The 27,945-nt window shown below is 41.2% G+C and overlaps 1 protein-coding gene across 1 annotated transcript in view; it reads left to right on the top strand.

The window, feature by feature from the left end:
• COL22A1 (collagen type XXII alpha 1 chain) overlaps nucleotides 1-27,945 on the top strand; it is a 235,298-nt gene that overhangs the window by 202,203 nt on the left and 5,150 nt on the right. The window contains exons 43-60 of the mRNA XM_062568435.1: nucleotides 1,523-1,567; nucleotides 2,064-2,111; nucleotides 4,893-5,006; nucleotides 6,709-6,762; nucleotides 9,018-9,071; nucleotides 9,908-9,961; nucleotides 11,486-11,539; nucleotides 13,148-13,201; nucleotides 14,794-14,847; nucleotides 15,812-15,865; nucleotides 16,443-16,487; nucleotides 17,473-17,526; nucleotides 18,581-18,634; nucleotides 21,154-21,207; nucleotides 23,776-23,847; nucleotides 25,614-25,649; nucleotides 25,879-25,923; nucleotides 26,241-26,420. Coding sequence (XP_062424419.1) covers nucleotides 1,523-1,567; nucleotides 2,064-2,111; nucleotides 4,893-5,006; nucleotides 6,709-6,762; nucleotides 9,018-9,071; nucleotides 9,908-9,961; nucleotides 11,486-11,539; nucleotides 13,148-13,201; nucleotides 14,794-14,847; nucleotides 15,812-15,865; nucleotides 16,443-16,487; nucleotides 17,473-17,526; nucleotides 18,581-18,634; nucleotides 21,154-21,207; nucleotides 23,776-23,847; nucleotides 25,614-25,649; nucleotides 25,879-25,923; nucleotides 26,241-26,420 — 1,125 coding nt within the window. The remainder of the gene's footprint in view (nucleotides 1-1,522; nucleotides 1,568-2,063; nucleotides 2,112-4,892; nucleotides 5,007-6,708; nucleotides 6,763-9,017; nucleotides 9,072-9,907; nucleotides 9,962-11,485; nucleotides 11,540-13,147; nucleotides 13,202-14,793; nucleotides 14,848-15,811; nucleotides 15,866-16,442; nucleotides 16,488-17,472; nucleotides 17,527-18,580; nucleotides 18,635-21,153; nucleotides 21,208-23,775; nucleotides 23,848-25,613; nucleotides 25,650-25,878; nucleotides 25,924-26,240; nucleotides 26,421-27,945) is intronic.

The following is a 27,945-nucleotide window of genomic DNA, read 5'->3' as shown; positions in this document are numbered from 1 at the left end:
GACAACCTCAGTTTCCCCTAACGAGCCTCTGCTGAGCCTAGACCAATTGAGAGATACTACTTGTATGCTTCAAAGTGTTTACTAGCATCTTGGATGGAGAATCTGGCTTCTTTGCTGCATTATTGACCAGACTAAACACAGATAAGAATCTTGTAAACAGCCAGTAGAAACTTCCTGCAGAGGTAAAATGGACAACCTTTCGTATGTAGCTAGGAAAGGACTTAATTTGTGTGTAGTTTAAGATAATCAGTAACGATGAATCATGCATGTGCTGGAGTAGTCAGATAGGACCATGAACCAGCCAGGTATAAGAATTCAGCAGAGAATGATTTGGGAAATTTCACTCAGTCCGACCTAAGACACCACAGCGAGGATCCTGGCAATAGAGAATCCTGTCACTGTCTGGGCAGTGACCAGCTGTCCTTTTTAAGAGATTCAGTTCCTGTTAATTTATGCAAATAACTCAATACTTAATTTTTGTTTTTCATCTTTTTTTTTTTTTTTTAACAGTCTGTTCATGGGTATCTGTAAAATATTCTCTATCTCTGAGATAGCTGATTCAGAGTTTGTTAATTCAGAACATCAGGAATTAGGAAGGTTCAGTAGAAACTGAGAGGAAATTTCTGCATCTCCTTGGGCACCTCCTTGCCGTTCCTGCTTGTGAGATAAGGCCTGACAAGACCATGGCTCTCTGCTAGCTCAGACCGCTCACGTGGAAATATCAGGCTCCTTTTTGCCTTGTGGTAATAAAATTGCTCATATTTACTCAGCCTTCATTTAACATCTTAATCTGCAAATGTTACTTTTGGCGCAGCAATGAGTTGACGTGAAAATTGTCATCTGAATGTATTTTGTTGAGGAGCCAATTGCCAAAGTCATAAGATCTCCTGATGTAAAACCAGGTATTTCTCTGCCTTTCCGTCCTGATGCAGGGCTGATCCGGTGGGAAGTAGGCTAATGACAAGCAAGGGATATCATATCCTCTGTGGGTAGGATCCTGCCCTCCTGGAGATAGGTCTAATTATTTTATAACTTCTACACAGAGATCCCTCTAGGTGCAAGGGGTCTGTTTGCAAGGCTTATCCAAGAGCAGAGCCTTGATTTTGCATGCTCCAGGTATCTTCAAGGTTTAAACCTTCATCCATGCCTACTTCAAACTACTGCAGTTCACAGTGTTTCCCATGACCAGGAGCCATGACAAAAAAAAAAAAAAAAAAAAAAAAAAAAAAAAAAAAAAAAAAAAAAAAAAGCATTACTCATTGTGTGACTCTAATTAATTAAGTGTCATGCTGTAGATAAGTGAGATTAAGGAGGGAGTGATTAAGAAGCGGAAAGTAATGAGAAGCTCTAGTTTTAATGTTACTAATACTTAAGAGGGTTAGCTGCCACATACCTGTGGAAGTCGTGCTCAGTGGCAGAAAGCAGGAATGTATGGTAGTCCAGAGCAGTCAGCAGAGTGTGGGAGCAGCCAGGATATTACTGTATGATAATCTCACAGATTTTTCTTTCCATTGATCTGTAGGGTCTTCCAGGAAATCCAGGGGAAAGAGGACCTCCTGGAAAACCAGTATGTGATTTCGCTTCTGTATTATATCCTCAAATGTTTTTTGTTCTGCCGTTCTTCTGTTATTTTTTTTAATCTCAATGCCTGCCTCCCTCAGAACTGCAGTTCAGTGTGTTTCCCCTGCTGTTCTGCTTGGCAGAGCAGCTGGAAAAACACTAATAACCTATGAGGGATTATGGTAAAAATATCTGCGATACATTTGCATCAGTATTAAAATAATTGAATGTCCTACATAAAAGCCAGTGCTTTAATGGCAACTTCTTAGCACCACCATGCAGTATCCTCAACAGGAACTGCATTTCCTATATGTGAAGAGTTCAACTCATCTCAGGTATGACACTGAGTGTTGATAATGTAAGGGGACAAATATGAATTTGGCCCAAAAAGTGCTGGGCAACACAAGGAAAACAAGTATTAAGCCAAAAGTGTGTTTTGGAAAATTTCTCATTCTTTAATGCCTTTTAAAATTGCCCCAGATAACGAATCTCTCATTCTACAGGGTTCCTCGCCCCTGCTGACTCCAGAGGACATAAATCTCTTGGTAAAGGTAATCAGCTTTTGAGAATGGCTATGATTGATTCAAACCTGACTAACACACTGTAATGTGAGAGTGTCTAAGCTGCAAGTGCAAAATGTTCCTCTAAACAGCCTGCCAGAGCAGGAATCTTGCAAGTTTGCTGTTTGCACTGCTGTTAGCACACTGGAGCATGTGCTGGAGATCAAAGTCCAGAGCCCTCTAACAGTCTCCAGTGATGACGTGTCCTACAAGGAACTTTATAGAATGGTGTTTGATACAAAAGTTCTGAGACTTTTCAGCTCATTCTAAGGCCTGCAATTCCAAGGAGAAAAATATATTGTCCAGTTGTTTTATCTGAAGCAGAAAATGGAAACCACTTTATTAAAGTGGCTGATTTTTCATGTACACCTGCAACTGTGACTGCAGTAGGTTTGAACTGGGGATGCAAAGTCAATTTGCGTAGCGTATCTAAAAGGATGTATGTAATTAACTGCAGATGAACCTGTGTTTCAAAAATGATGATTGGTCTGTTTTAGCTGTCTATGTAGACAGTTGTCTGGGAAATGAGTCAGTATTTGATAGCTGTTGACTACAAAATCTTTACAGATTTACGTGGACTGAGTTGGGAGATTTTTAAGCAGTCTTGGGACATGGCAAGAAATCCTTTCTTATTGATTAAAAGAAACTACATAATTACTTTTTTTAACCAATCTCATTAACAAAAGGTCTATTTTACGATTGCTACAGTGAAATGTTTTCATGCAGAGCTGCTTTTTGTAAATCATAGAATCACAGAGTTGGTAAGGTTGGAAGGGACCTCTGAAGATCGTCTAGTCCAACCCCCCCTGCTCAAGCAGGGTCACCTAGAGCATGCTAGACAGGGTTGAATCCAGGCAGGCCTTGAAGATCTCCAGAGAAGGAGACTCCACGACCTCCCTGGGCAACCTGGTCCAGTGCTCTGTCACTCTCACAGGGAAGAAATTCCCCCCTCATGGTCAGGCGTAACTTCCTGTGGTTCAGTTTGTGCCCGTTGCCTCTTGAAAAGAGTTTGTCCCCATCCCCTTGACACCCTCCCTTCAGGTACTTACAGACGTTAAGATCCCCCCTCAGTCTTCTCTTCCCCAGGATAAAGAGGCCCAACTCTCACAGCCGTTCCTCATAGGGCAGGTGCTCCAGCCCTCTGATCATCTTTGTAGCCCTATGCTGGACTCTCTCCAGTAGCTCCATGTCTCTGTTGTGCTGGGGAGCCCAGAACTGGACACAGGACTCCAGATGAGGCCTCAGCAGGGCTGAGAAGAGGGGCAGGATCACCTCCCTTGACCTGCTGGCAACACTCTTCCCAATGCGCCCCAGGAGACCATTGGCCTTCTTGGTCACAAGGGCACATTGCTGGCTCATGGTCAACTTGTCATCCACCAGCATTCCCAGGTCCTTCTCTGCAGAGCTGCCCTCCATAATGTCAGCCCCCAGCTTGTCCTGGTGCATGGGGTTATTTCTCCCTAGGTGCAGGACTCTACACTTGCCCTTGTTGAACCTCAGGAGGTTCCTCTCTGCCCAGCTCTCCAGCCTGTCCAGGTCTCTCTGAATGGCAGCACAGCCCTCAGGTGGATCAGTAAAGAACCAAGTATTTTCCCAGAGAGTTTACTATGTGGCATTGCTTGGAATTTCTGATCTGGACTGTAGTAAGACACTGATTTTTGAGTGCAGGATGACAATTTGGTTTTTCTTTCCCCCCTTCCTTTGATTATGTTATAGTTAAAGACATTCATACCCCTGTCTGTTTGTTCTATTTGCCACTTTTTCCCTCCACATGTGGTACAGCTCTGTGGACAGCAACATCATGAGCCCAGCTGAAATTAGCGTTCTGTTGTTCTGGGTGTCTTATAAGCTATATTATAAAGCAGTAACTCTACCCTAAAGAACTTACCTATACTGTAAATAGATAAAGATACCTCAAAGCACTGAGGCTGAGAAAGATAGTTGCCCACTGTTTTTCAAGATCATTGACAGAGCTGGAAGTTGGACCAAGGTCTTTGAACTCTCAGCCTGGTGATCTGTTAATTGGGCTATGCTGTTCTTTATAGGCAGGGTTCATTCCCCTTGCTAAAGGGAGCCTGTCTTTGAAATAGAAATGACATATTCATGGTTTTCCATTTTTTGAGAGTAGTAGAAATGTAAAAAGTAATATATCAAGATAGTGTTTCAAAGAGGGAGGTTGTAATTCTCCATGATAGAATCTGGCCAGGACATTAAGGTATCTGGTCTTCATGAACTCCAGCAGATAAACTCTCCTCCGCCAAGCTAGCTGATGAATGCAGTTTCCCTTCCAAAACATTCCAAACTTCCCAGAACATCCAAAACTTTCTGACATTGTGCTGCACCTGGGTTTTCCCTAACAATCTGCCCTCCAAGCCATAATTCAACTCTTTTAGACTGTTGCAGACACAGTTTTCTGAAGCTACAGTAGATTTGCAGCTTCAAAACAAAGCTGTTTTTGGTGGTCTTGCTTTTTGGCTGTCTGATCTCCCCATTAGGAAGAGCTTTTCCTATGTTTCTTGATCCTGGATGATGAGATAGAAACTGTCCAACACAGCCAGTAAGAAATTCCCTATGGGAGTGTGTGTAAACTTGGAGCTGACCTTGCTATGTTCCATGCTGCCCTGACCTCAATTCTACAAGTCAAAGTAACCCACATCCACAACCAGTATGGTTGAAATGCAAAGGCCTATAGGCTGTGCTTCTAGCACCACACTGCTGGGTCTGCAGCAGTCTATTTTTTGTTTAGTTCTCAAGGTTACTCTTCTCTCCTAGGATGTGTGCAGTGATTGTCCCCCTGGCCCACCAGGACTACCCGGTATTCCAGGTTTCAAAGGTGATAAAGGTCTCCGAGGCCCACCAGGTAGAGATGGCCAGGATGGCAAAATGGTAAGAGAGCAAGAAAGTGTGGCCATGCCTTGGATGTATTCTAACTCATTTCTCTTGTAATATTTTTACATAGTTGACTTCTTTTGCAACAACAATGTATTGAATACTTGTCTGTGGGTCAACGGACTGAATTTCAGCTTTTGCTAAGGTGTCTATGCTTTACTTTTGGTGATGTAAGTATTCTTGGATGGCTTTTTCTGTGACAGAAGTACCAAAGTATCGGTAATAGTGGTTTTTTTTTCCTCTAACGTGGTCTGAGCTTCACAGCAAGTGTGAGAGGTAGAAGTGGTTAAGTTGCTCTGCCGTTCTGAAGTTCAAAGCTCCATGGACTTGACTTGCTGCCTCCTAGAGCAGCATGAAATTTAGGAGCTACAAAAAACCACTTTTGCCATCCACCTTCTGCTCTGTGGGAGCTACTAAACAACTCAGAAGGAGTTTTTCAGTTTTGTTTCTTATTCAGGAGAAAAGGCGGATGTGCATGAGGAAAAAGAGAGAGCAGTGACTGAGGAGCGAGTAGAGTACACTCCTGAAAGCTCAGTGATCACTGTATGGATTTTCTGTTGGCTACAAGGATGCTTGAGGGGAAGAGTTAGGAGTAACAGCTGTTTCAGAGGCATAAATTTTGCAGAATGCTTGAAAAGAAGGAAGGGGGATAAGGAGTCTTAATAAGTGAAATGTAGTGAAATTAATCCCTTAAACTCTTTGTAGGGCATGAGAATTGGGGGAGAGGAGAAGTGCTGAGATTCTACTATCCAAAGATCCTTTATTATTCACATCTCTAAAAATCCTCTTCTAGGAGTCTCCGTTTCAATTTTCCCTTGTCCGTGACCCTGGTGGATCTCTCTCCCTTTCTACATCCAGCTCTCTTAATTGGATAGAAGCGAATGAAGAAGTCTATGCTATAACTGAGAATTTGATTAGTCTATCTATGATGTGTTTTATGCATTCTTGATCATTATTTTTCCATGAATTGCAGTTTTTGTGAGAAATACCTTGATTTTGCCTTTATCCTAGTACACTTAGACTTGTATTTCAGTGAAATTTAGTTACTTCAATACCTTTGTGAATCTAGGTTGAGAACTCCGATATAAAAAGCCTGTCTTTGGGAAAGAGAAAACAGAAGCTAAGATGGAAAGTGTGCGATGCCACATCTCATTTGAGCTGCAGGAAGGAATTTGATAGAGGAAAATACAGTGCCCACTGTTCAGGAAAACTTGTCAGTTCTGTTAAAAGCCGAAGAGAAAATGCTATTATTCCAAGGATTCAGGATTTTGATGATATTGTACCATGCTGGCCTCAGCATAGTTGGTTCAAGGCTCGTTGAGTCCTATAGACTGAATCCTTTTGTGGCATTCTTCATATGGTTCTGCCCCGAATCTTTTTGTTTCTAACAATAACCTGGGCTGATGGTTAATAACAAATTAATAACAATAACAAAGCCTTTTCCTAAAGGTTAGTCCATCTGGGAAAGAGCCAGCTACATATTTAGGAGTACACAATGTTGTGCTGATGAGCCTGTCTGATGCCGTTTATGAACAGGGCTATATTCTACCAACACAGCATGTGCTGAAGTATGAAGCAGTCTGTAATGCTGAGTGTAAAGGTAGCCCTTTTGACTCCACAGTTTTAGTTGTGAGGAGTCATTACTGACTTTCTAATCAGCAAGCAACAAATATTTACCTCTCTCTCTTCTGTATTGCAGGGGATTGCTGGTCCCAGAGGTCCTGCGGGCCCACCTGGGCTAGATGGTCCAAAGGTCGGTTGTTTTTCCGTCTGTTGCCTAACCAAAATCTACTTGTGATTAGTTAGCAGATTGGCTGAAGCAGGATCCTGGTGGCATCCATCCCTGTGAAAAGGGGTAGGACTTGCCCGTTAGGTAGGCCCTGTACTGGTAATTCACTAGAGTGAAATTTTGTCACAGGCGCTTGGAACTGCACAGCTTCCCGTATGAGCAGCATTTCACTCAAATGCAGTCTTTCTCGTACCATCCCTCAGTTCAAAAAAACCCTGACAGACTTGATTCTTGATGCTGAAATTCATTCCTTTGGGATTTTTTTGAGAGCTAAAGCCTGTAGGGTAAGTTTCAATTCAAATCAGGTGAGGAAGAAATTAAAGCCTCAGCAGTAGCAACTCTGCATGTTCCTCTCCTGTTTGAATCCTGTATGCTGGAATCACTTTAAATTGAGGGTGATGCAGTGGACTGCTGGGTTCCAAATACGTTTTCTGCTGGGGATGCTTTATCCACCGACTCTAAATATTTGTTGAAATATGCTGTAGGAAGAGCAGCTCTTTCAGCTGTGTACTTCTGCCTCACAAACATCAAACTTGCAATGTCTGAAGGATTTTAATAACGTAATGTTTCAAGCTGTTCCCATGAATAACTCTGTCATTAGTCTGCTCAGGATGCCAGTGCCTGGTTACAGTCAAAACCTTTACAACTACCTAATATGAAATAAATCAAAACCAATCAGTGGAAGGAGATATAAGGGGTTTTCATCATGGAGCACAGATAGTTTTCCTTCAGACATGGCTGCATTCCTGACTTACTGTCTAAAACAACTTCTGCTATTTTAACATCTTTGTATTTGCACTTACTAGCATTTATAACAAGCTATTTTTGATTCAGAAATTAATTTTACACCTTGCAATTGAAAGTATGAGGATGGAAGGAAAAGTAGAGTCCCCAAAGTAAATATATCGTTTGATATAGTTGATCAAAACGAGTGTGCTCTCAGATAAAATTTGCAGAATGACTAGTAACTCATAGCTACAATAACTGGTAGAAATCCTAAGTAGTCTGAGATACACTTCATCTTCTGCTGCTTTCTTATATGCTATGGAGAAAGCAGAGAGCTGGGCAGCAAAGAAGAATGTTTAGCTGAAATAGCATCAATTTTAAAGTGCACGTGTGAATAGTATTAATCAAATAAGTGGTAAAAACTCTAACTTGTATTGAGTAAACAGATGAATTCACCGAGTTTGCAGATATTAAAAGCAATTATTCTAAACCCTCTAAGGAGCTGCAAACACAGTCATTGTACTCCTTTCTAATTATATTAGGAGAGTGCTAAGGGATGAAAGACTAAGAGAGCTCTGTGCTTTTGAAAATGGGGTGTGTGGTCCCTAATAACACCACAAAAACTAGTATTAGGTACCGTTCTGAAGTGCAACAGTGGAATTGCAGATCCTTACGTGACCAGTTTCATTGCTTCTAATAATATGAATTATACCTCTTTTAACTGATAAATAGCACCTCTTTTTTCCCCACTTGTCTCCCAGCTCTCATGTAATGAACCAGAGTATCATTTCCATTGTCAGTATTATGCATTAGTATCCTGTGCATTGTTCAGATCATAATTTGTTCCCCATCATCTTAATATGTTTCATTGTAAGGGTAAGAATCATCTTGCCTAAATTTAAGCATTGATAATACAGGCATCTACATCCCAGTAGTCATTTCTGTTCTGTTGCTGCTAGTAGAGGGAGGGAGAGAGGGGCACTTTCTTGGTATGAATTTCATGACTGCACCTTGAAATGATTTTTTTTTTCTTTTATCACTGTTGTCCCTCAAGGGAGAAGGGTTTAATAGCTCACACTGTGGACATCTGGACTAGATAAATCCTTACCAAAGAGACCCATTAGTTCAATGCTTAACAACCTGTGCATTTTTAAGGATTTGTAGGTCCTCTTCATGTCCGTGAGACTACAATATTAAAAAACAAAACAAAGCAAAACAAAAAAACCCCCGAAACTATTGCTTCCTTCTCCTCCCCTCTAAAAAAAAAAAAAAAAAAAAAAGAAAAAAGAAAAAGTCTATGCTGGATCTGATCAAAGACCACTTTTGTATCTGGGCTCCAGCATCAGTAATTACTCTGGCATAGAATTGAAGAGGAGGGTAAGCAGGACTCAGTCCTACCTTCTGTGTTTGATACTCCGGTGTCCAAGCACTTGAAAAAATGGTCAAAAGACTGATACAATACTGAATTGTACTGGCTTTTTTTGTGTTACCAGGGTGCTAAAGGAGACCGTGGTACAACTGGGGATGCAGGAGAAAAAGGCGAGCAGGTGAAAAGAGTGTGCTTTCCAACAGTGCGGTAACTGAGATTCCTTCTTCATCAAAAAGTGCCATGGTGGTGTAGAGGAATCCCTTTCCCAGAGGCAGAGGAGAAAGACGGGAGCTCCTCACTGTTCTTAAACCTCAGACGCCCATCTAGATGGAAATACAGTACTCCTCCTCATGCTCCTCTCCACATTTCCTGCAAGAGCCTTCTCTGTCTTGTGTTGGTGGATTCCCAGATGATCTGTTTCCTTATTTCTGGATTGGATGTTTTCAGTTCTTTACATTACCCAGTCTGCATTCATTTCCCCAACTAATGCGTAGATGAGATCCAGGAGAGGACTTTTTAATGGGAAAGGCTAGTGTTTCTATTAGTCCTGGAAGATGTGTGTAAGGAGGGCCTGTTTTGGGAGGAACTGAGATTCCAAAAGAAAGAGAACTGTCTAAATCAGAATATATCTTGCACTTGATTTTGTCAGGGGCTAAGCCAATAATTCAGGGTGCAAACCAACACCTACAATGAGATTTGTATGGTATTATAAACAGCTTTTGTTTCCTGCCTGGTCTCCTGTCTTGTCTAATTCACAGTGTTTGCTCTCAGCTCCTGTTAGCATACAATAAAATACACAGTAGAAAAAGTACACTCTAAATATAAGTATGTTCCAAAATGCATACTTTGAAAACCAAGAGTTTGCTTTAAAAATCCATAGTATCTTAGTTCTTTATAACCAGCTGTCTGTGTATTGTCTTATTTTGATGTTACTGCACAGTGCATTTGACCAGTTAATTTACCTCCACTAAAGAGGTGAATAATGCATAAAGAAAATCTGTGTTCATTTTGCAGGGCCATCCTGGAATACCAGGCTTCTCAGGGCCTCCTGGAAACCCTGGTCCACCTGTAAGTTCCCCTGTTCAAAGCAGATGGACCTATGTTTTCCTTACTGATGAAGATTATTGTAAGCTCCGTTATACAGAAAGTGCCATTCCCACCTGTTTGTGCGTTGCATATGCATTTTCCAGTGGATTACCGTCCTTTGAGTATCATAGAATTCCCTACTCATGATAATTGCTATTTAACACATTCCATTGATTGCTTCAACTCACTCTGTAAGTTGATACTAAGTTCCAGTCTATTTCTTTATACAAGGCAATGATCATGAAAACTCTTCCACAGAGACTTCTTTGTAGTATGTATATAGATGTTTCCTTGTGCACGGAATATGTAGTCAATCTGGAACTAGCAGATATAACTGTGTTTCTTCTTTCTCAGTTAATATACAGTGGTTTGAGACTGGATTATCTCCAGTTTTCATAACCTGTGGGGTACTTATGAATTAAGAATCCATTTCCATGTGTGCCTCTCCATCACGATCCTTCTCATTCCTTGTTCTACTCTCTCCACAAATACAATTATGCTTCTTTGTATTTCAAAAAGCATAATGCTTGTGTGATATTGCAGAAGCAAGGTTGAAATAAGTGTCTCTCTTGCTCATGGTATCACCACTTACACTTTCCAATAGCTGTGACTTCCCCTTAATGAAGGGCTTTTCTTTCCAAGCCTCCTTTGCCATCGTCATCACTATTCATATTCCTGCTTACAGTGCAGTCTGGCTCTGTCTTTCACGGGGGTAAAACCTTCATCTATTCTGGGGATCAGCACAGTCTCTTCAAAGCTGAATTTGTATTGCACAGACTAAACAACAGGAGGTACCAGAAAAGAGGATTGGATTGCAATTCTGTTTTCAGATGGTAGCAGTGCCTAAAGATTGCTGAATGCTTTGGAATTAGGACAACACTTGGACCTGCTTTGTGGGTCACTTACTTTCCTGCAATCTCATCTTGGGAAGCATTATTTTAGGAGAAACTGGCAATACAAGCAGGTTTACTTCCACAGCCATACTGTTATTCCAGTAAGGATTAAAACCCCTAAAAATGTCTCATGAGACCCTCTGAATGTACTCATGGTGAAAGGAATTGGCAAAGCAAAATGGATCCTGTCAAAGGAGAAAAAAATACAATATTCCTCTAGATCTTTTTTTTTTCTGCAACTTTTGCTGTGACTTTTCCCCTGTCTGCATTGACTCATGATTTCAGGAGTTTGCATTCCACAGAATATGGTTCATACTGCTGCCATCATTTCTGTTCTTCAGAGTTATTTTTGTGACAAGATTGTTTTTTTCCTAATCAACCCCTCTTTTCAGAACAGAGGGCCATGACCAAGCTCAAATATTTGACTATTTCTGGCTTTAGAAGATGATTGTGTGCAGAGATTGGCACTGCTTTTCTGTGATGAATGAAGGAATGAATGCTAAAATGAGTAAATGAGGGAAAACTTCAGTGTTGCCATCTGTGGTAGTGAGTCCATTGACAAATGTACAAAATACGTCAATCACTCACATTGTTTCTGCTTTATTTTATTTAGGGACCAGATGGGGCACCTGGACCAGTAGGACCAGCAGGAAACCCAGGAGATATAGTAAGCTACAGGCTGTGTGCTTAGCCACTACCTTTAACTAGCTTTACTTCTGTAAAGTAAAGCAGAACTGGAACCATTTTAATGCTGTTTGAAGGCTCCCAACATTATTCAACTTGAAGCAACTCTGCACCTGCAGCTAGGACCCACACAGACAACGGCAGGTTACTCTGCTCCTACAGTTTTGTTTACTCTCCAAAAGGAACTCCAGCTTAGCCAGAACTAAATCCACTTTGTGGGACCTCTTCGGCACACCTTGGGCCTACTCTCTAAAGAGCTTTTTGTACCTTTCTTTCATCCAGTAAATTACCTGCCGCTAGGAATCAGAACATATGCTTGCCATTTCTCAGATAATTGCAGATTGCTAGTCTGGACCTGGGAGAAGAGCAAGAGGCTGGCTGCGTATGTATTAATATGTTAAAGATGCCTCAGATTTTTCTCTGGCGTTAACGCCAATTTCATGGCCTGTCTTTGCTATTAATGTCTCTTAGCTTGTAGAACAAGATGGCTACATCCAAAAAAGCCTATTAGGATGCTTCGTGATCCAGGCCAACACCTGAATTGTGCCTGGGGATTGTCAAAACCCAACTAGAGACTTTTTGAAGGATGTCACAGCACAGGCTCCTCAGATTCCAGGGTCTGAGAACATTCCCTTGCACCACTGAAAATACTAGTACAAATGTAACCTTTGGGAAATCTAGAAGAATTTTGCGTGCTGTTTTATTTGAAAGGTGTTCAAAATTTTTTTATGGTAAATGCATCAGAATGCCCTGAAAGAGATGGGAAATAGGATCAGACATTGATTGATACTAACTTCAGTTTGAAGAGGAAAAGGTGAACCATCCTAGAGTAACGCATGCTATTGAGCTGGAACAGTTTGGAGCGGTAATTATGTGATTAATTTCTAGAGCAAGATTTCCTAATGAACAGGGCACCTTTTGCCCATTCATTTCAATTTAAACTTCATTATCGGTGACCAGTGATGGTCCTTCTGATGGCTGTTGTGAAAGCAATGAGCATTCTCAGCAGAGATGCCACAGGCTCACTGAACTTCCTTTATAAATGAATGATCAAAGTTGAAATAGTGTGACAGACCTTGGATGCTGTTGTCCTATCCTGTAGAATAGGAAAGGATTTCTTTCTTAGGACTGTCAGCTAGACAGTTCTCATAACCATTAATTCAATAGCTAGAAAATACAGAACTTCTGTTTCCTGGCTAGACACTTTCATGCAAGCAATTAAGCACTCTGTATTAAGAGTAATTAAACTTTAGAGAAAGTTTCACAGTGATTTTAGTACTTTCTCCATATGTAACAACATAGAGCTAATACAGAACATATTAGATGATGCTGGATGATTAGATGAAATATCCAATATATGAAAAATGGATATTATATATGAAATATTGGATATTTCACGTAAAAAGGAAACTTTCTAGTTTAAATAGGAATGTCTTCAGGGAAGCCTTGTAGACTGTGTGATGTGGGTGCAAGACTTGATTCTCACAGTGGTCTCTTTCCCTCCTTCTGAACACTAAATTTGTTAAATCTTCATCTGATAGAAGTATTTGAAGAGCCTGTCTGATTCGTGGTGTTTCTGGTTTCTTTTCAGGGTAAAGATGGCCCTCCAGGTCCACAGGGACCACCAGGGGTGCCTGGACTTCCAGTGAGTGCAAATCAGCTCCTTGTTATTTGATATATTACATTGTTTATAAACACGTGGCCTTGTAAAATGAACATGTGACATTTTAGAGGTGCTTTGAAAGATGTCTGTGATCTGTAATAGTACCTGTCATGTTGATGCTACAATATGCTCTCTGTGGAACTGCATGAATACTGTGTTTGACCACTTTAAAGCTAAGTATTAATTACCAAAATGAAATAGATCTGTTCCTCATCCTCATCTGTTCCTCATTCTTTGGCAGAGATACTTCCGTGCAGAGCACAGAAGTCAAGTAACATACAGAATCACACAGAACTGTTGGGGTTGGCAAGGACCTCTGGAGATCATCTGGTCTACCCCTCCTGCTCAAGCAGGGTCACCTATAGCAGCTTGACCAGGACCATGTCTAGTCAGGTTTTAAATATCTCCAAGGATGGAGAATTCACAACCTCTTTGGGAAACTTATTCCAGTGTTCAGTCACCACTACAGAGAAGAAGTATGTTTTCTTGTTCAGATAGAATTTCCTGTATTTCATTTTGTGCCTGTTCCCTCTTGTCCTGCCACTGGGCACTGAGTAGAATCACACCCTGCCTTTCTCACAGCTTCCTATCAGATTTATATACACTGATAAGATCCACCTGTTCTCAGGCTGAACAGTCTCAGCTGCTCCTCAAATGAGACTTGGCTCACCACGTCCATGTCTCTTTCATACTGAGGAGCCTAGAATTGGAAACACGGCGCTCCCAATATGTCTTGCTAGTGGTGGATAGAGAGGAAGGATCACCTCCCTTGACCTGGTAGAAATTCCTTGTTAATGCAGCCCAGGCTGGTCTGCCTTTGCCGTCAGGGCTCATGTTCAACTTGGTGTCCACCAGGACCCCTAGGTTCTTCTCTGGAAAGCAGCTTTCCAGCTGGTTAGTGCCTAGCATGGGGTTATTCCTTCTCAGGGGCAGGACTCTGCACTTCTTCTTGGTGAACTTCATGCCACTCCTCTCTTCCCATTTCTCTAGCCTGTCAAGATCCCTTGACATAATAGGTCCCATAACAGCTCCTAGTGTAAGGCCACAAGACTCTTAGGCTGAAATATTGTCTTTATGTGAACCTACAGTTGAAATAATTCCTTTGCATTGACCAAGATGAAGAGCATCTTGGCCATAGTATCTGATTTCTTTTCTTCCGGGAAATGTGTTAGTACGTTTTGTTTTCTTTTGTTTTTATGCCTTATGAGGATAAGCCAGAGCTATTTCTCTGCAAAACAGTCTAGCCCAATGAAAATAATGGCATTATAATGATTTATAACAGCTAAGAATCTGTTTTTAGAATCCTATAATCTTTTGGAGCACTTGCCTTGCAGAAAAAGGAGACTCCTCAGAGGTACTGTACTGGCAAGGGAGACAGTTTATGCTATTGCAATAGTGTGGCAAGGAGAGGTATATGGCTGAACTATAGAAATAGCCCAGCTTTCTGAAGGCTGTGCAAGCTTAAGTATACCGTGATGAAGCAGAAGTGTCACTGTAAGATTTCACAGTATCAAAAACACGCCAATCCTTCTTAGAGACTCCATCCTTATACCTGTTTTGCATTTTGTTTACAGGGCATTGCTGGAAATGACGGCAAAGATGGCAAGCCAGGATCTCTTGGGGAACCGGTAATGTAATTTAAACTCTGTTTCACTCAGATATTCAGAGTCTATATGCAGTTACTGCTTTTGGAGCTGCCTATCTACGGACTCCTTTGGGGTCCAGAGAATCTGTTTGCTTGTCTTTTTTTTTTTTTTTTTTTTTTTTTTTTTTTTTTAACACCAGAAGGACTATATTGTCTTGAGCATTTTATAAGAGTCATACACTAGCAATCTTTAGAGGAAACCGTGTTCTTTTACTTTTACAGCTACCATAAATAGTCTAAAACTTAGTGATTCCACTTTCACAACTACCGTAAATACTCTAAAACCTAGTGATTCCACTTTTACAACTGCCATAAATATTGCAGAGAAATAAGATTGTCTTGTACTGTTAAACATTGTGATCCATTTTTTGGCAGAAGATTTTGGAAAAAAAAAAAAAAACAGAGAGAGGGACAGAGGTATCTTCAAAGAAGCTATTCCTGTGATACTCCGGGATTGAGGGATTTACATTTGATTTTCTCTATTTAGTTGCGTTTGTTGAGAAAAAAGTCTGAGCCATGAAGTTGCCAAATGAAGGGAAGGGTTATTATGGAATATCAATCTCTGCAACTGTATTTGTTATAAAAATGCACTTTTGATATCAGGCTTTGCCAACCTTTTTATATGATTTGTCAAAATATAGCAGAAGAGTTAGTGGTTCTGTAAAGAGCCAAGTCCCCAGTCGTCAAGGAAACCAGTGTGTGTAGCACTGAGTCCAAAGACACAAGTGCTCTTTAAACTTCAAAGTTGTGTTCCCAGCAGTACTAGTAGAGGTACCCACGGGAGTGTCTCTATTGCATGCTCAAACACAGACATTGCTGGAGAAACCCTGGGCAATCATAGTTCTCAGTGTTGTTACATATAAGGGAGAAGAGTGGAAAGAGTTTTCTGCAGCAGAGGAATAAACTTGAGACTCCTGTTGATATGAATGTGATTTTTTTCCCCATAGGGAAAGCCTGGAGAACCAGGACTTCCTGGCCAGGAGGGTGCCAGAGGCTTACCGGTAGGTGCAGTAACTCTTTTGTACCTTGGCCTGGAAGCTTTTGTTGGGCAGATGGAGTCCTTTTCTGATGTAAATGTATAACCAAAGAATTGACTTGGCTGAGAACAGTGATGGTATTGTGACTATGCACATAAATAATCAGTAAAAATCAAACAGAGGCATTTCCAAGTCCTTCACACTAAGGCTGCCCTGGAGCAGGATAAGTCCTTTACCAAAGGTTAAGGCACAAAAACACACGACCCCCTCTTTTACCAGAACGTCACAGCTGTAATTCGTGTGCTCTGTATGAGTTTTCAGAAAGGACAGGGACAATGAAATCTAGAGCTAAGTGATCTATGGGCTGATCACAGCAGCAATATGCACACTGTGGTCTTACAGCCTATGGAGTAATGGAAATGTCTTTTGTGTTCCCGGGACATAGCCCTTCCTAATCACTGCCACAGACCTGGCAGCTCCGTGGTGACTAGTTCCTAGTAATCTTAGGCAAATTGGAAGATTATTAAGTGCACATTAAAGCTTTCTGAATGCTTCATGCATTGGGATTATGGGTGATCACTGATTTCATTCTCTTTTATAGGGTTTCAAAGGACAGAGAGGAGATGCAGGTCCCCCAGGTCCTCGGGTAAGTACATGCCTTTTATGCACACAGGATAATCTTTTGGAAAAATACTGTGTTGATTAAGCAGTTGAACCTGAATAGTCCTTTTGAAACTGTAGAAGAAAATTATGACAGGTCTGCTATTTTCAACCACAACTCTGTGGGCCACACCCATAGCGTAAAATCATAGCAGCTGTCTTCATTCTCTCCTAAAGTTCTGCTTCCACGTAAGGTGAGGCAGCTGGTAGATCTGATTTCTTTGATACTCCCTTTGACATGTCCCTTTATAAGAAAGTTTCACAGGATGCTTCTGTACCACATCCACTGGTACGACTGCTAAAGTGCAAGGTGAGGAACCCTACTGTACTGTAGCACAAGTATCAGATCTCCTTCAAAAAAGCTTTACTAATGCAGAGTATGTTCAGAGACAAAACATACAGAAAAGAGAATAGAAATGCCTCTAGGCCTTTGGCTTAGTTGCCTATGAGTCATAAATCTCAAAACTCAAGTCCTGCATGAAAAATTGGGCTCCTTGCAGTTCTGAGTCTGCAGTGCAGCACAAAAAGGTTCCTTGGTATAGAAGGTGGAATACAAAACTGAACATCGCTCTGCCTCATTCCGGCTTTCCACTGGGAGAGAAAATGCTCCGTTTGCAGGAGCTTAGCTGACTAATCCAGTGCTAGATCTGCTCATCTCTTTCTCATTAAAATAGTTTTTTGCATCATGAGTACATTAGTGGTTTTCAGTCACTTCACTAGCAGTAGCTAATCTGCTGGAAAGCAGCGCACTACCTTGCGCATCACTTACAGAAGATGCTCCAGTGTTATTTTTGTAAGCCGTGTATCTTGTCTGATGTACGAGGCTCCTGTTGGCTTTAAAAAGTCCTCACACCTCCACAGAGTTATGAGCTTCAGTCCAATATTGCTGAAACTCCACACCATTGGCAGTGATGTTACTGGTTTGTCATTGACCTTGAGTTGATTTCTCTTTTCTTTTTGCTGAAATGCAGGGGGAGCCAGGTGCAACAGGTCCTGCTGGACGGGAGGGGCCACCAGGGAAGGATGTAAGTCTGCCATTTTGAGCAGAAATTAATCCCCTGCTCCCTGACAAATGAAAATTTTCATTCACAATGTTCTTTCCACTCAAAAGAAAAAAAAAACCCTACAGAAACTGCAATAAAGGGTGAATTATTGCGGCAGTGCACTGGGAATGATTTGTGCAAAGCTCATTATGGTAACGAGGAATTAGAGGGCCTTTGTCACTGCTCAGCAGCTGACACTTAAATGTCAGCTATATCTTTGGAAAAGGGAGAAAACTATATTGCTTGAATCACAGGCTGTGCTGCGTAGAGATGGGCCTGCTTTCTGCCACACACCTCTCCAAACCATGCTTCATTCGGCCAAGTCCCATTGGGCCGGATTCTGTCACACTTCCTCTACAAGAACTGTACCTTACTGCACAAATAGCTCCACTGAAATCTGAGAAATGCCGATGGAATAAGACGCTGCTGCTCGGAGGAATGAAAGAGAGTATAAACAGATCCTTTGACATTATTCATTTTAAATGCAGTCACAGAACAAAGTCCTGGGAGAACATAACCTCGGCAGAATCCTGCGGTAGCTGCAATGTTCCAAGTGGCTGATGTGCCATTGCCATGGGACTTGGGGAGGTCATTTTTCATTTGAACCCCTTGTGTCAATGGAAAAATGTTATGCAGTAAATGGTACCACTACAAAGTAAAGAGGAAGACAGGCCAAGTGGAACCACTCAGAAAAGACAGAAATGGGTCTGAAACCCAGTTCAACAGAGAACGAAGTAGTCAGTTCTTGAGAAGTGCTGGAGAATCTCTGTTCCTGAGAAATCCAGCTTTGAGATAATTTGATGCTAATGGGTTCTCCTTGCAATCACACTGCATTTGGAGACAGATAGACTTTTAAAATTCAAGAGACTGGTCTTCCTCCTGCAAAACTGGAAGGGAGTAATGAGACCTTTCTTTAATGCTTTTTTTTTCTGTAATACATGAGCAGAGCAATTTAACAGGCACCTTTTAAGATGATAATTTACTTGCATCTGTGTCAGATCTTTCTCACTCAACAGAATACTATTCTTCCTTTCAGGGTGATACTGGTCCCATAGGACCACAAGGTCCTCGAGGACTCAGAGGTCAGCCGGTGAGTTTTATCTTTCAACAGGCAGGTTTTGAAGGGTGCATTATGTGTAGTGAAAATATCCTAGAATCCAATCCACCTCTATTTGGAAGAAGAATTTTATATGTGATTCAGGTGGTATTTGATTAAAACATTTGACTTACTTTGGGAAAGAAAGATCAGCATGATATTTCTAAATACTAGTGTGGACTAATAGGTGCACTGAACAGTGATGACTGCTGATTCAGAGACGGGGAGGATTGTTTAATGGGTTCTGCCAAGACTGGGTTGTTAGAAGTGCTCATATTCCTGTCCTGTCCTGCCTTTAACATTTCATTCACTTTTTATGTGGCCTCAAAAGGTAACTTTCAAAGGTAGACACTAATTGCAGATGCCCAGTTTGAGATATTTGGGATCCAATTATGGTACTTAAAAACAAACCATTCATTTTGTCATGCCTTCTGTTTTTTTCTTCTACAGAAAAGCTTGATTTTAGGAAAAGGTATTTTTTTAACTGAACACCTGTAGAGTTTTATTACATCTCAAGTGGAGAAATGGTAATTTATTTGACATTTCAGAAAGTGCTAGTTGGGATAGCTGAGAAATTACTTTTCCTGGGCTTCTTAATTCTCTCTCTAAAAATCAACCCTTTTCCAAATTTGAATGCAGGTCGCAATTCCTGAACCTGGGTGCATCTTTAATGTGTTGAAATAAGAGTGATTTTGTTTCCTTCTGGGAAGACATGCTAGCAAAACAGATTCTACAGCATGTTGCAAAATTAGGACAAAATGCTGACTCAGCAAGCAATGCCAGGAACTGGAACAGCAGATCCCCCAGAGCTGGGACAGTAGGGGTTTAGATTAGACTGCAGGAACATATGGAGAGTTCTTGTGTCTAACTTCTAATTTATCTCATTATTCTTCCACTGCTGGCATCACTCATGAACATGTGGTGTCCCTGCACAACACTAGCAATGAATAAGAAGGTTTTAGGAGACAAAAATTACCATAGCTCTAAGCCAAGCCATTTCCCTTTGGAGAAGAGATGCCTGGGTTTTTGTTTGTTGGAAGGCAAAGTATCAGTTTCTCTCGTTCTTCATTTACCTAATTTACTCTCTAATAAAGAACATGAGATATGATTTTGAATATTGGCAGTAAGGGGCTGGTTTTCGTAGTCAACTCCGGTGCAGTGAGAAGCACCTCTATGTGGAAGAGAACAGTACAAGGTGCAGAATTTCATCTCAACAAACTTTAGACAGTGTAGATGCTCACCTCAAATCCTTTTATAAGGAATGGGAAGAAATAGGTCCTCCTAAAGAATGATTTGACTCATTCCAAGTTTTCTGGTGTCAGAAAACAACCCTGAGAGGATGGTAGGCCTTTCCAAGGAGTAATTTCCAGGCCCTGCCTCAGTCACTGGAGAAAGGGAGTTTTCTAATGCAAGAGGGTGTGGAGGGATCTGAGAAATATCTGTCAGTTGCTGCAGAGCACTTTTACACTGATCTGAGAATTGCTAAGAGCAGCTTCAAAATGGGAAAAAGGGAACTGTCTGAACACAAGTGATTTGGAGCTGCCATAGCAATTGAGCAATTGATACAGCAATGTGCCCTTGTGGCCAAGAAAGCCAATGGTCTCCTGGGGGGTGTTAGGAAGAGCGTTGCCAGCAGGTCGAGGGAGGTGATCCTGCCGCTCTACTCAGCCCTCAGGAGGCCTCATCTCGAGTCCTGTGTCCAGTTCTGGGCTCTCCAGCACAAGAGAGCCACGGAGCTACTGGAGAGAGTCCAGTGTAGGGCTATGAAGATGATCAAAGGGCTGGAGCATCTGCCCCATGAGGAACAGCTGCGAGAGCTCTTCAGCCTGGGGAAGAGAAGACTGAGGGGGGATCTTATCAATGTGTACAAGTACCTGAAGGGAGGGTGTCAAGGGGATGGGGACAAACTCTTTTCAGTTGTCCCATGTGACAGGACAAGAGGGAATGGGCAGAAATTGAAGCACAGGAAGTTCCGCCTGACCGTGAGGGGGAATTTCTTCCCTGTGAGAGTGACGGAGCCCTGGAGCAGGTTGTCCAGAGAGGTTGTGGAGTCTCCTTCTCTGGAGATCTTCAAGGCCCGCTTGGATGCAACCCTGTCTAGCATGCTCTAGGTGACCCTGCTTGAGCAGGGGGGTTGGACTAGATGATCTCCAGAGGTCCCTTCCAACCTTACTGATTCTAGGATTCTAGGATTCTATAGTAGTTACACCCACCCCTACAGGAGGATCCCATGTCTGATAGGGATAGGGATGAGGAGGAGTGATCAGCTTTCAGATCCTCTTCAGACTAAGGAATCTACATATCTTACTTTTTGTCTTAAGATGGGGTCAGCCATGCAATCAGAGATGTAAAAGTTACAGGGTCAACTGAGAATAAGAGATACTTTCTCTCTAGTCTGCCAGGAGGAGAGGAGGCTGTCAATGCTGAAGAAATTGCTTCTGTTGTATAGTAGATGGATATTTTTCATTATAGTATATTTTGCTTCACTACTTATCTTTTTCCTTTTGACTTAGGGCAAGAATGGATTGCCTGGACCTGCGGGAGAACCTGGCCTAGCAGGTAACCCAGTAAGTACCACAAAATGACACTCATGCAGCAAGCAGTTATGTCAGGGAGAGGTGACTGATGAAGTGTACATGGAGAAGATGGTGTCGCTGCTCCTAGTCCCTCAAGTTGCCATATCTAAAGTTAGGGGCCAGTGACCTGCAAGACATTTCCTGGCCACAAAATCAGGGATGCCATTGGCTCTGTTGCTGGAATTCAGCTACTAGTTGGGTCATCATTCTTCCCAGCAGAAGCTAGTGTTCAAAGAGATAGGAAATGATTGATTACATCGTATGAAGAAAAGATTGTCATGCCTCATCTTTACAAGTGGATTTAATTTTGTCAAGCAGAGAAGACCAGCAACCAGCAGAGAGTTGTCAGAAGGAAGGAGAGGGCCTTGGGGTGTTGGCAGACTGCCATTGAGGAATAGCAGCAGTAGAGAAATCATTCCCAGGTGTTTTGGGAAAGAGCAGGCAGTGGGCAGTAAACCAAGATCACAGAGCTGATCAAGTCCCTGGGGGACATCTGATGTGAAAGAAGAGCATGGTAATGAAGATCTCTAAGGAGGGCAATCAGGAAGATTTTTTTTTTTTCTGTTCTACTGCTGAAAATTATTTAGGGTTCAGCAAATCCATGCAAATGAACCTTTGTCCAGTAGCACCTATTGAAATACTGAGCTTTGCCCTCTCTCTGGACATTACAACTCTGTGGGTTATTAGATTCAAAGAGAAACGAAGGCATAGCAGGAGGAGTTTGAAAAGTTGCAATAGGACTCATTCTTCTTTGTGTTGCCCTTGCATCACCATTAAGCAACCTCAGCCTAATCATGGGCTTGTGCCCTGAGCGCATTTTGCCTTGCCACAGGGACCTCTTTCTAAGCTGTAGCAAAGAAGCAAACAACACCTTTTTGCATGTGGAGGTGATAGCAAGTATGGGGCGGGGGTGGCCCAGTCTCCCAACCTTTCTGTAGCCAAGAACCAGTGCTGCTGCTTCTCGTTTTCACAGCTTCTCCCTACCTTTCTGGGACCACTGTCATTGCCTGTGTCCCCTTGTATCACTGCCGCCGTCTTTTCAGCCACCATTTCTTCTTTTAATCATGCCCACCCCTGTTCCCGACTCCTGTTGCTACTTCTGACTTCCTGGGTTGATGCCTCCTCTGGCGTCATGGCTCTGGGGTGATCCACAAGTGCCAACTGAAGGCAGTTTTTTGAATAATCACTGTGTTATCATATTGCCTAGACAGTCAGCTAGTCACCAGGGGACTCACCAGGCAGCTTTCTTCACAAGCTCAGAACCAAGGTAACCTTTGCTCCAGAGGATTTACAGTCCAAAAATAACATGAGACATTGAGAAATGGATAAAGTCAGATAAAAGACAAAAAAGGAAGCAATGACAGTGCTGGTCAGCAGAACAGACAGTGGTCTCCTCAGTACCTTTCTCTGGCATTAAAATGAATTCTCTCCTCTTCATAAAGGTTATTATGAGAAGTACATCGTGCTGTACACTAGTCTGTTTATTTGCAGTCTTGTCTGGAAATACACTAATTTCTTTGGCAACATACTGTGGTGTGACAAGCCAATATATTACCTTTCTGTTTGAAAAAAAGGGAAACAGTTGTGGCAGTAAGGATTTCTTTTCCACCTTACGGACTGCTTCACTACTGCTGACTTCTAATCACAAGGACATTGGGTAATTACTGGCAGGAAACTTCTTTTGTACTCGTTATTTGACAATACAAGTCCAGCTTCATAATAGTACTTAAATCAGCTTATGGAAATGCAACCCATCTCCTGATTATCTCCAAACTTTTCTGGTTTGTATAACGTCACAGGGCTCAGAGTTGTTGTGTGCTTGAAAGCCACGTGCTTTGTGCCTGTCAGGTTTGTTGGAGCTCACTTTATAGCAGACAAGTTGAAAATAAAAACAAATTTTACTCTAGGAAGCGAAACTGTTACATTCTGAATTAAAAGATGGGGAACAATAATGTGAAAAAAGCTTAAAATATAGTAAAAAAAAAAAAAGAAAAAGAAAAAGAAAGAAAATATCAACAGGAAAAGGATCTGTTTCCTAAGCTGCCATTTAAGCTGCCCAGGTTTGTAAGAACAAAGGGCAGATTTGGCAGAATATCACAAAAGGTAGGTACAGGATAGATTTTTTTTTTTTAATCAAACACAGAAATAAGCCAAGGGAGCAACTCAGCAGTCATCTGTCTGTTAATTGTATGCTCAGATTTGCACACTATGACCATCTGGGCTGTTTACCGGTTGTGCATCACAACTTTTCCGTGGCTGTATTGATACCTTATAAACTATGCAACACAAGAAGTATCCACTAAACATACCTCCTATAACTTCCACAATTGTTGTTTCATTTTCATGTTTTTACAGGGACCCCATACAACTTATTAATAATATAGACATGATGTTTGCAATCTGCTTTTCTAAATGACTTTGTTTTTCTATTCTTTGTCATTTGGGGGAGTCCTGCTGCTACAGTGAAATTTCCCAGTTCCAATGTATCTGTAAATGCATGCTCTGGAAAAGAGATTTTGGAGAAAGAGCTGCTAGTATCTGACTCATTTCTGTTCTAAGGGTCCAAAAGGAAATAAAGGAGAAAGTGGCAGCCCAGGACTCCCTGGTTTTGTAGGACCCCGAGGACCACCTGTAAGTATGTGCGGGAATGGATTGGAAGCACTAACTGCTTGGCTTTAAATGTTGAACTGATGAAGATGGGACACAGTCATCTTTAATTAGGTTAAAAAGCAGAGACAGTAGATCTGGCAGATCCACAAGCCATACATTTTAATTTCAGAGGAAACTGGACTGCAAAGGATAGCATTTTCCTTGTGTCCAAATATCTATAATCTCATCTGCTGAGCTAGTACCCATCAGTCAGCCCTTATAATGTGTGAATTTATTGAGCTGGTACAATAGTCGTCTTAATACAAGTATGAGGTGTTTGACTTACTCAGAATATCCCTCTGCATGAACCTCACAAGAGCTATAATAATACAGGATACACTTGATATTTTCTGTTCTGAGGAAAATTCCTTTGTTACTGTGAATTTGACTGTTCAAGGGTCAGCAACAGAGGTACATTGCAATTAAAATATTCAGATATCTCGCAAAGTGATCTAAAAAAAACCTGTACACATGAAAATGTCACAGCCTTGACATCCAATTTCTTGGGCCTTTTTAGGCCTAAGGAGGATGGAAAAGCTGAATGCTGGGTGAATATTTTTGTTTCTGACCTTGTTGTGACGTAAGATGATGAGATTTTAAACTTCTTCATGTGAATTTTGCAAAGCCGAATCTTTTTTTTTTTTTATTATTTTTATTTTTTGATTGGAGAGGGATTTTCATGTGAAAAGAGGAAGAAGAAATATTTATTTGGAAAATTAATTTAAAGCAGCAAACATGGTAGCCATTTAAAACTGACCTGGCACTATGGAATACTTGGATAAGTCTGCTGCTTTCTGATTTGGAGCTCCTGTGATCACACACCCATGATTAGAGCGTACTCGGATGCTTACCTTGCGTAGTGCATACGTGGATGTAGGATATCCCTTTGGAAGTATTATATGCATTTCCAGGTTACAGGAAAAATATCACCTGCACAAGCATGTTAGAGATATGATCATGTGTGTGGGTTGTAGGTGGATTCTAAAGATGAATCTTTCCATTCGTGATACAGGAATGTCATCAGAATTTTAGCAGTTACTAGTTTAATGCTTGTTTTGCTTTTCCAGTGCAATATTTCAGGGCTGTAGGGATAGTTTTTTTTTCCCCTGGAATGCTAAAATACAAAAATTGTAGCAGTTTATTATCCATTGATAAATGCAGGCTATAGAGAAAAATAGTAGGGTGCTTATTTAAATTTAGGTAATTTGAGATCATTGGAAAACATGTAAGCTGTCAGGCTCAAAGTTTTATTACAGGAGCTGTACCCGTTATCTCAGTTGGTCATAGTACCTTTTCCTTGCATCTTTAGGCTGCTACGTTTGTAACATTGGCACAGATTAAGCTAAAAAGGACTGGCAGCATTTAGTAAATCAACCAAAGTAAAGTTCAGGCAATTTTGTGAAACATCGTTAAGAAAAAGGAACAAAATGTACTGAAAACAGAGACACATTTTCAATGAAATATATATCCTGATCTCAGCTGGTTCTGCAGAAATGACTAAATGTTTCCTTTCATTTAGAAACTTTTACATGATATATGCAGCTGTACTGAAAATGCATTTTAAGTAGTAGGAACTGCCTTTCCAGAAGATAACCTATAGCAATAGTCTAAGAATAAGTCGTCTAAACCCACTGCTGTGTGACAGGACACTTGTACCTAGATGGGATTTGAGATTCAGGTTTATTGCTTAGTGTCTAACTTCTACCTCCTTCCAGTGTTATGCTAAATTTACTCTTTGTATCTCTTAGGGAGAACCAGGAGAGAAAGGTCCTCCAGGAAAAGAGGTAAGATAATTCCCAGTTGTTTCAAAGTAGGGCTGCTGTCTCAGTAAAAGTGTCAATTATGCTACCTGGATTGCAGCAAACTTTTTCTTTTCCTTGAAATGCTGATACTTGAAAGCAGACAGAGCTCTCAGGGATCTGTAAGATAAACAGCAACATATTTCCCCCTAGTTACAGGAATCATTGCAAAACTGTGGATAGCTCTTATGTGCTTACCCTTATTTTGTTGCAGGGCGTACCAGGGAAACCAGGCGAAATTGGCTCCAAAGGACAGAGGGTAGGTTGGAGAGCATCATTAGAGTTATTTTGTTAATCTGAAATCAAGAGAGCTATTTTGGATTAGGGATGGGGGAAGGGGTCATTCAAGAGTGAAGTGTGGCCTGTAGGGATCTACCATGCTTTCCCGCCCTCCCAAACACTCTTTAATCATTCTGCATCAGTAGTAATTTGTAGATCATTTGTAATGCGCCAGATGTTTTGCTCAGTAACTTTGCCAGCTCAGCTATTCGTATTTTGCTGTGCTTGGAAATCTGAAGATTTTTATTTATTTATTTATTTATTTTTTTGATGGTAACACTGGCTTTTTTGTGTTAGGGGGAGCCAGGCGTCAAAGGTGAAAAAGGCTCTCAAGGAGAAAAGGGCCCTCCAGGTGATCCCGGAATACCTGGACATAAAGGCCATCCTGGGCTGATGGGTCCTCACGGACCTCCAGGAGACAATGGGCAAGTTGGACCTCCAGGTCCCCCAGGACAGCCAGGATTTCCTGGACCACGGGTAAGACTGGCAGATAAGAGTCCAGTAATACTTACTGTCATAGTGTGTGGTCAACAAAGTGCCGTAGAAAAGATAGTGGTGGGGGTGATTGTAACAAGCCCTTGCCATGATCTCTGTGAGGTGGCAGCATTTTTGTCTGCTATCTGTTGATAATTATAAAGCAGAGCTATGGCATATTTAGGGATGTGCTGTGGGGGTAGGGTCCTTCTGCTAAGTGAACTTTAATTGAACGCACGTAGCTACTGCAGCAGCCTTCTGATGCAGCATGCAACTAGGATCTCAAATAACGGACTTATTACAGTTTCTGTGATGTTTTACAAGATGAATGTTATTCATAAATTCTAATTAGGGTTATAATAAGAAGAATTCTTCCAGTATATAACTGCTGCTGTGTGGGTAGCATCCCCTGTAATAGGTTAGTTAATGACTTGTGTGTGTGGTGTTGGATTAAACTTCAAGAGGGCTGAGCAGTTCAGACCTTTAGTGAAGGCTTCTGTTCCTGGACTCCTGATACTCCTAAAGGCCTAAATCAAGCTGAGCAGGAGCACCTGGAGTCTGAAACAGCTTCTTTCTATACGTGTGTTAATGCATAGTTGTTCATATCTCCATATGTCTTTCATCTCCCTCTCATTCTGGTTGTTACAAGACAGAATGCTGAGCTGTGGAAAGGTCACTGGTTTATTCCTGGAAATCCTGGAGTCAGCTCATCAGAATTCATGAAAACCTATTTTAGCTCAATATTCTTTTTCTCTAACAGGAAACAATACAGCCATGGAGAGTGCCTGGGGGTTATATGTGTAAAAGAATGAAAACAACTACTTACACTAGTGAAACCACTATAACCATTGTTGAGGGTGATTTCTGTCTTTTGAGGTTACCTTGACGGGGGGGGGGGGGGGGGGGAATAAACAGTAAAATAACCTCTGATGTAAAGTTGGATAAATTTTAGACAAAGCATTTCTTTGTTTCTCAACAACACAGAGAGATTTGATGAAATCCAGTAATGATTATGGAGACATAATGCAACTAATAAGGTTAAAGCTTCAGGATACTTACAAAAGATACTTTTTAAGCCTTCAGAGCTCCATTCATATTTACTTATTAGATAGTCACTAAGAGCTATCACAAATGGTTGCGAGCAATGGCAGTCATTTCTTTTGTCACAAACAAACATCATTTTCTCATGCAAAATCTCTGTTGGGAAGAAGGCAGCAAGTGGACAAACTCTGTAGTCTGTATTTATCACCAATGTTATATAAAATCTGTTAAAACTGGCATATCTTTTAACAGTTTAGTAAAATCTACAGTTCTTTTTATTTCTGATTTAGAAGACCCCATAGGCTTTCTGTAAACACAGAGGGCACATTCTGCATTCTTGTATGTTAAAAGGAGTGAGGGAAAAGAAAAATTTTCATGTGAATGGTTTGATCTGAAAAGAACGTAGTTTTTAGTCTGACTAAAAGTATTTTCAAAATTGCCACAAATTCAAAGAATAATTTTAGCCAAAATACTAAAACCATATTTT

Source organism: Rhea pennata, chromosome 2 (genome assembly GCF_028389875.1).
Source record: "Rhea pennata isolate bPtePen1 chromosome 2, bPtePen1.pri, whole genome shotgun sequence".
Lineage (NCBI taxonomy): Eukaryota > Metazoa > Chordata > Aves > Rheiformes > Rheidae > Rhea > Rhea pennata.
This window is presented reverse-complemented; position numbering and strand designations above follow the sequence as displayed.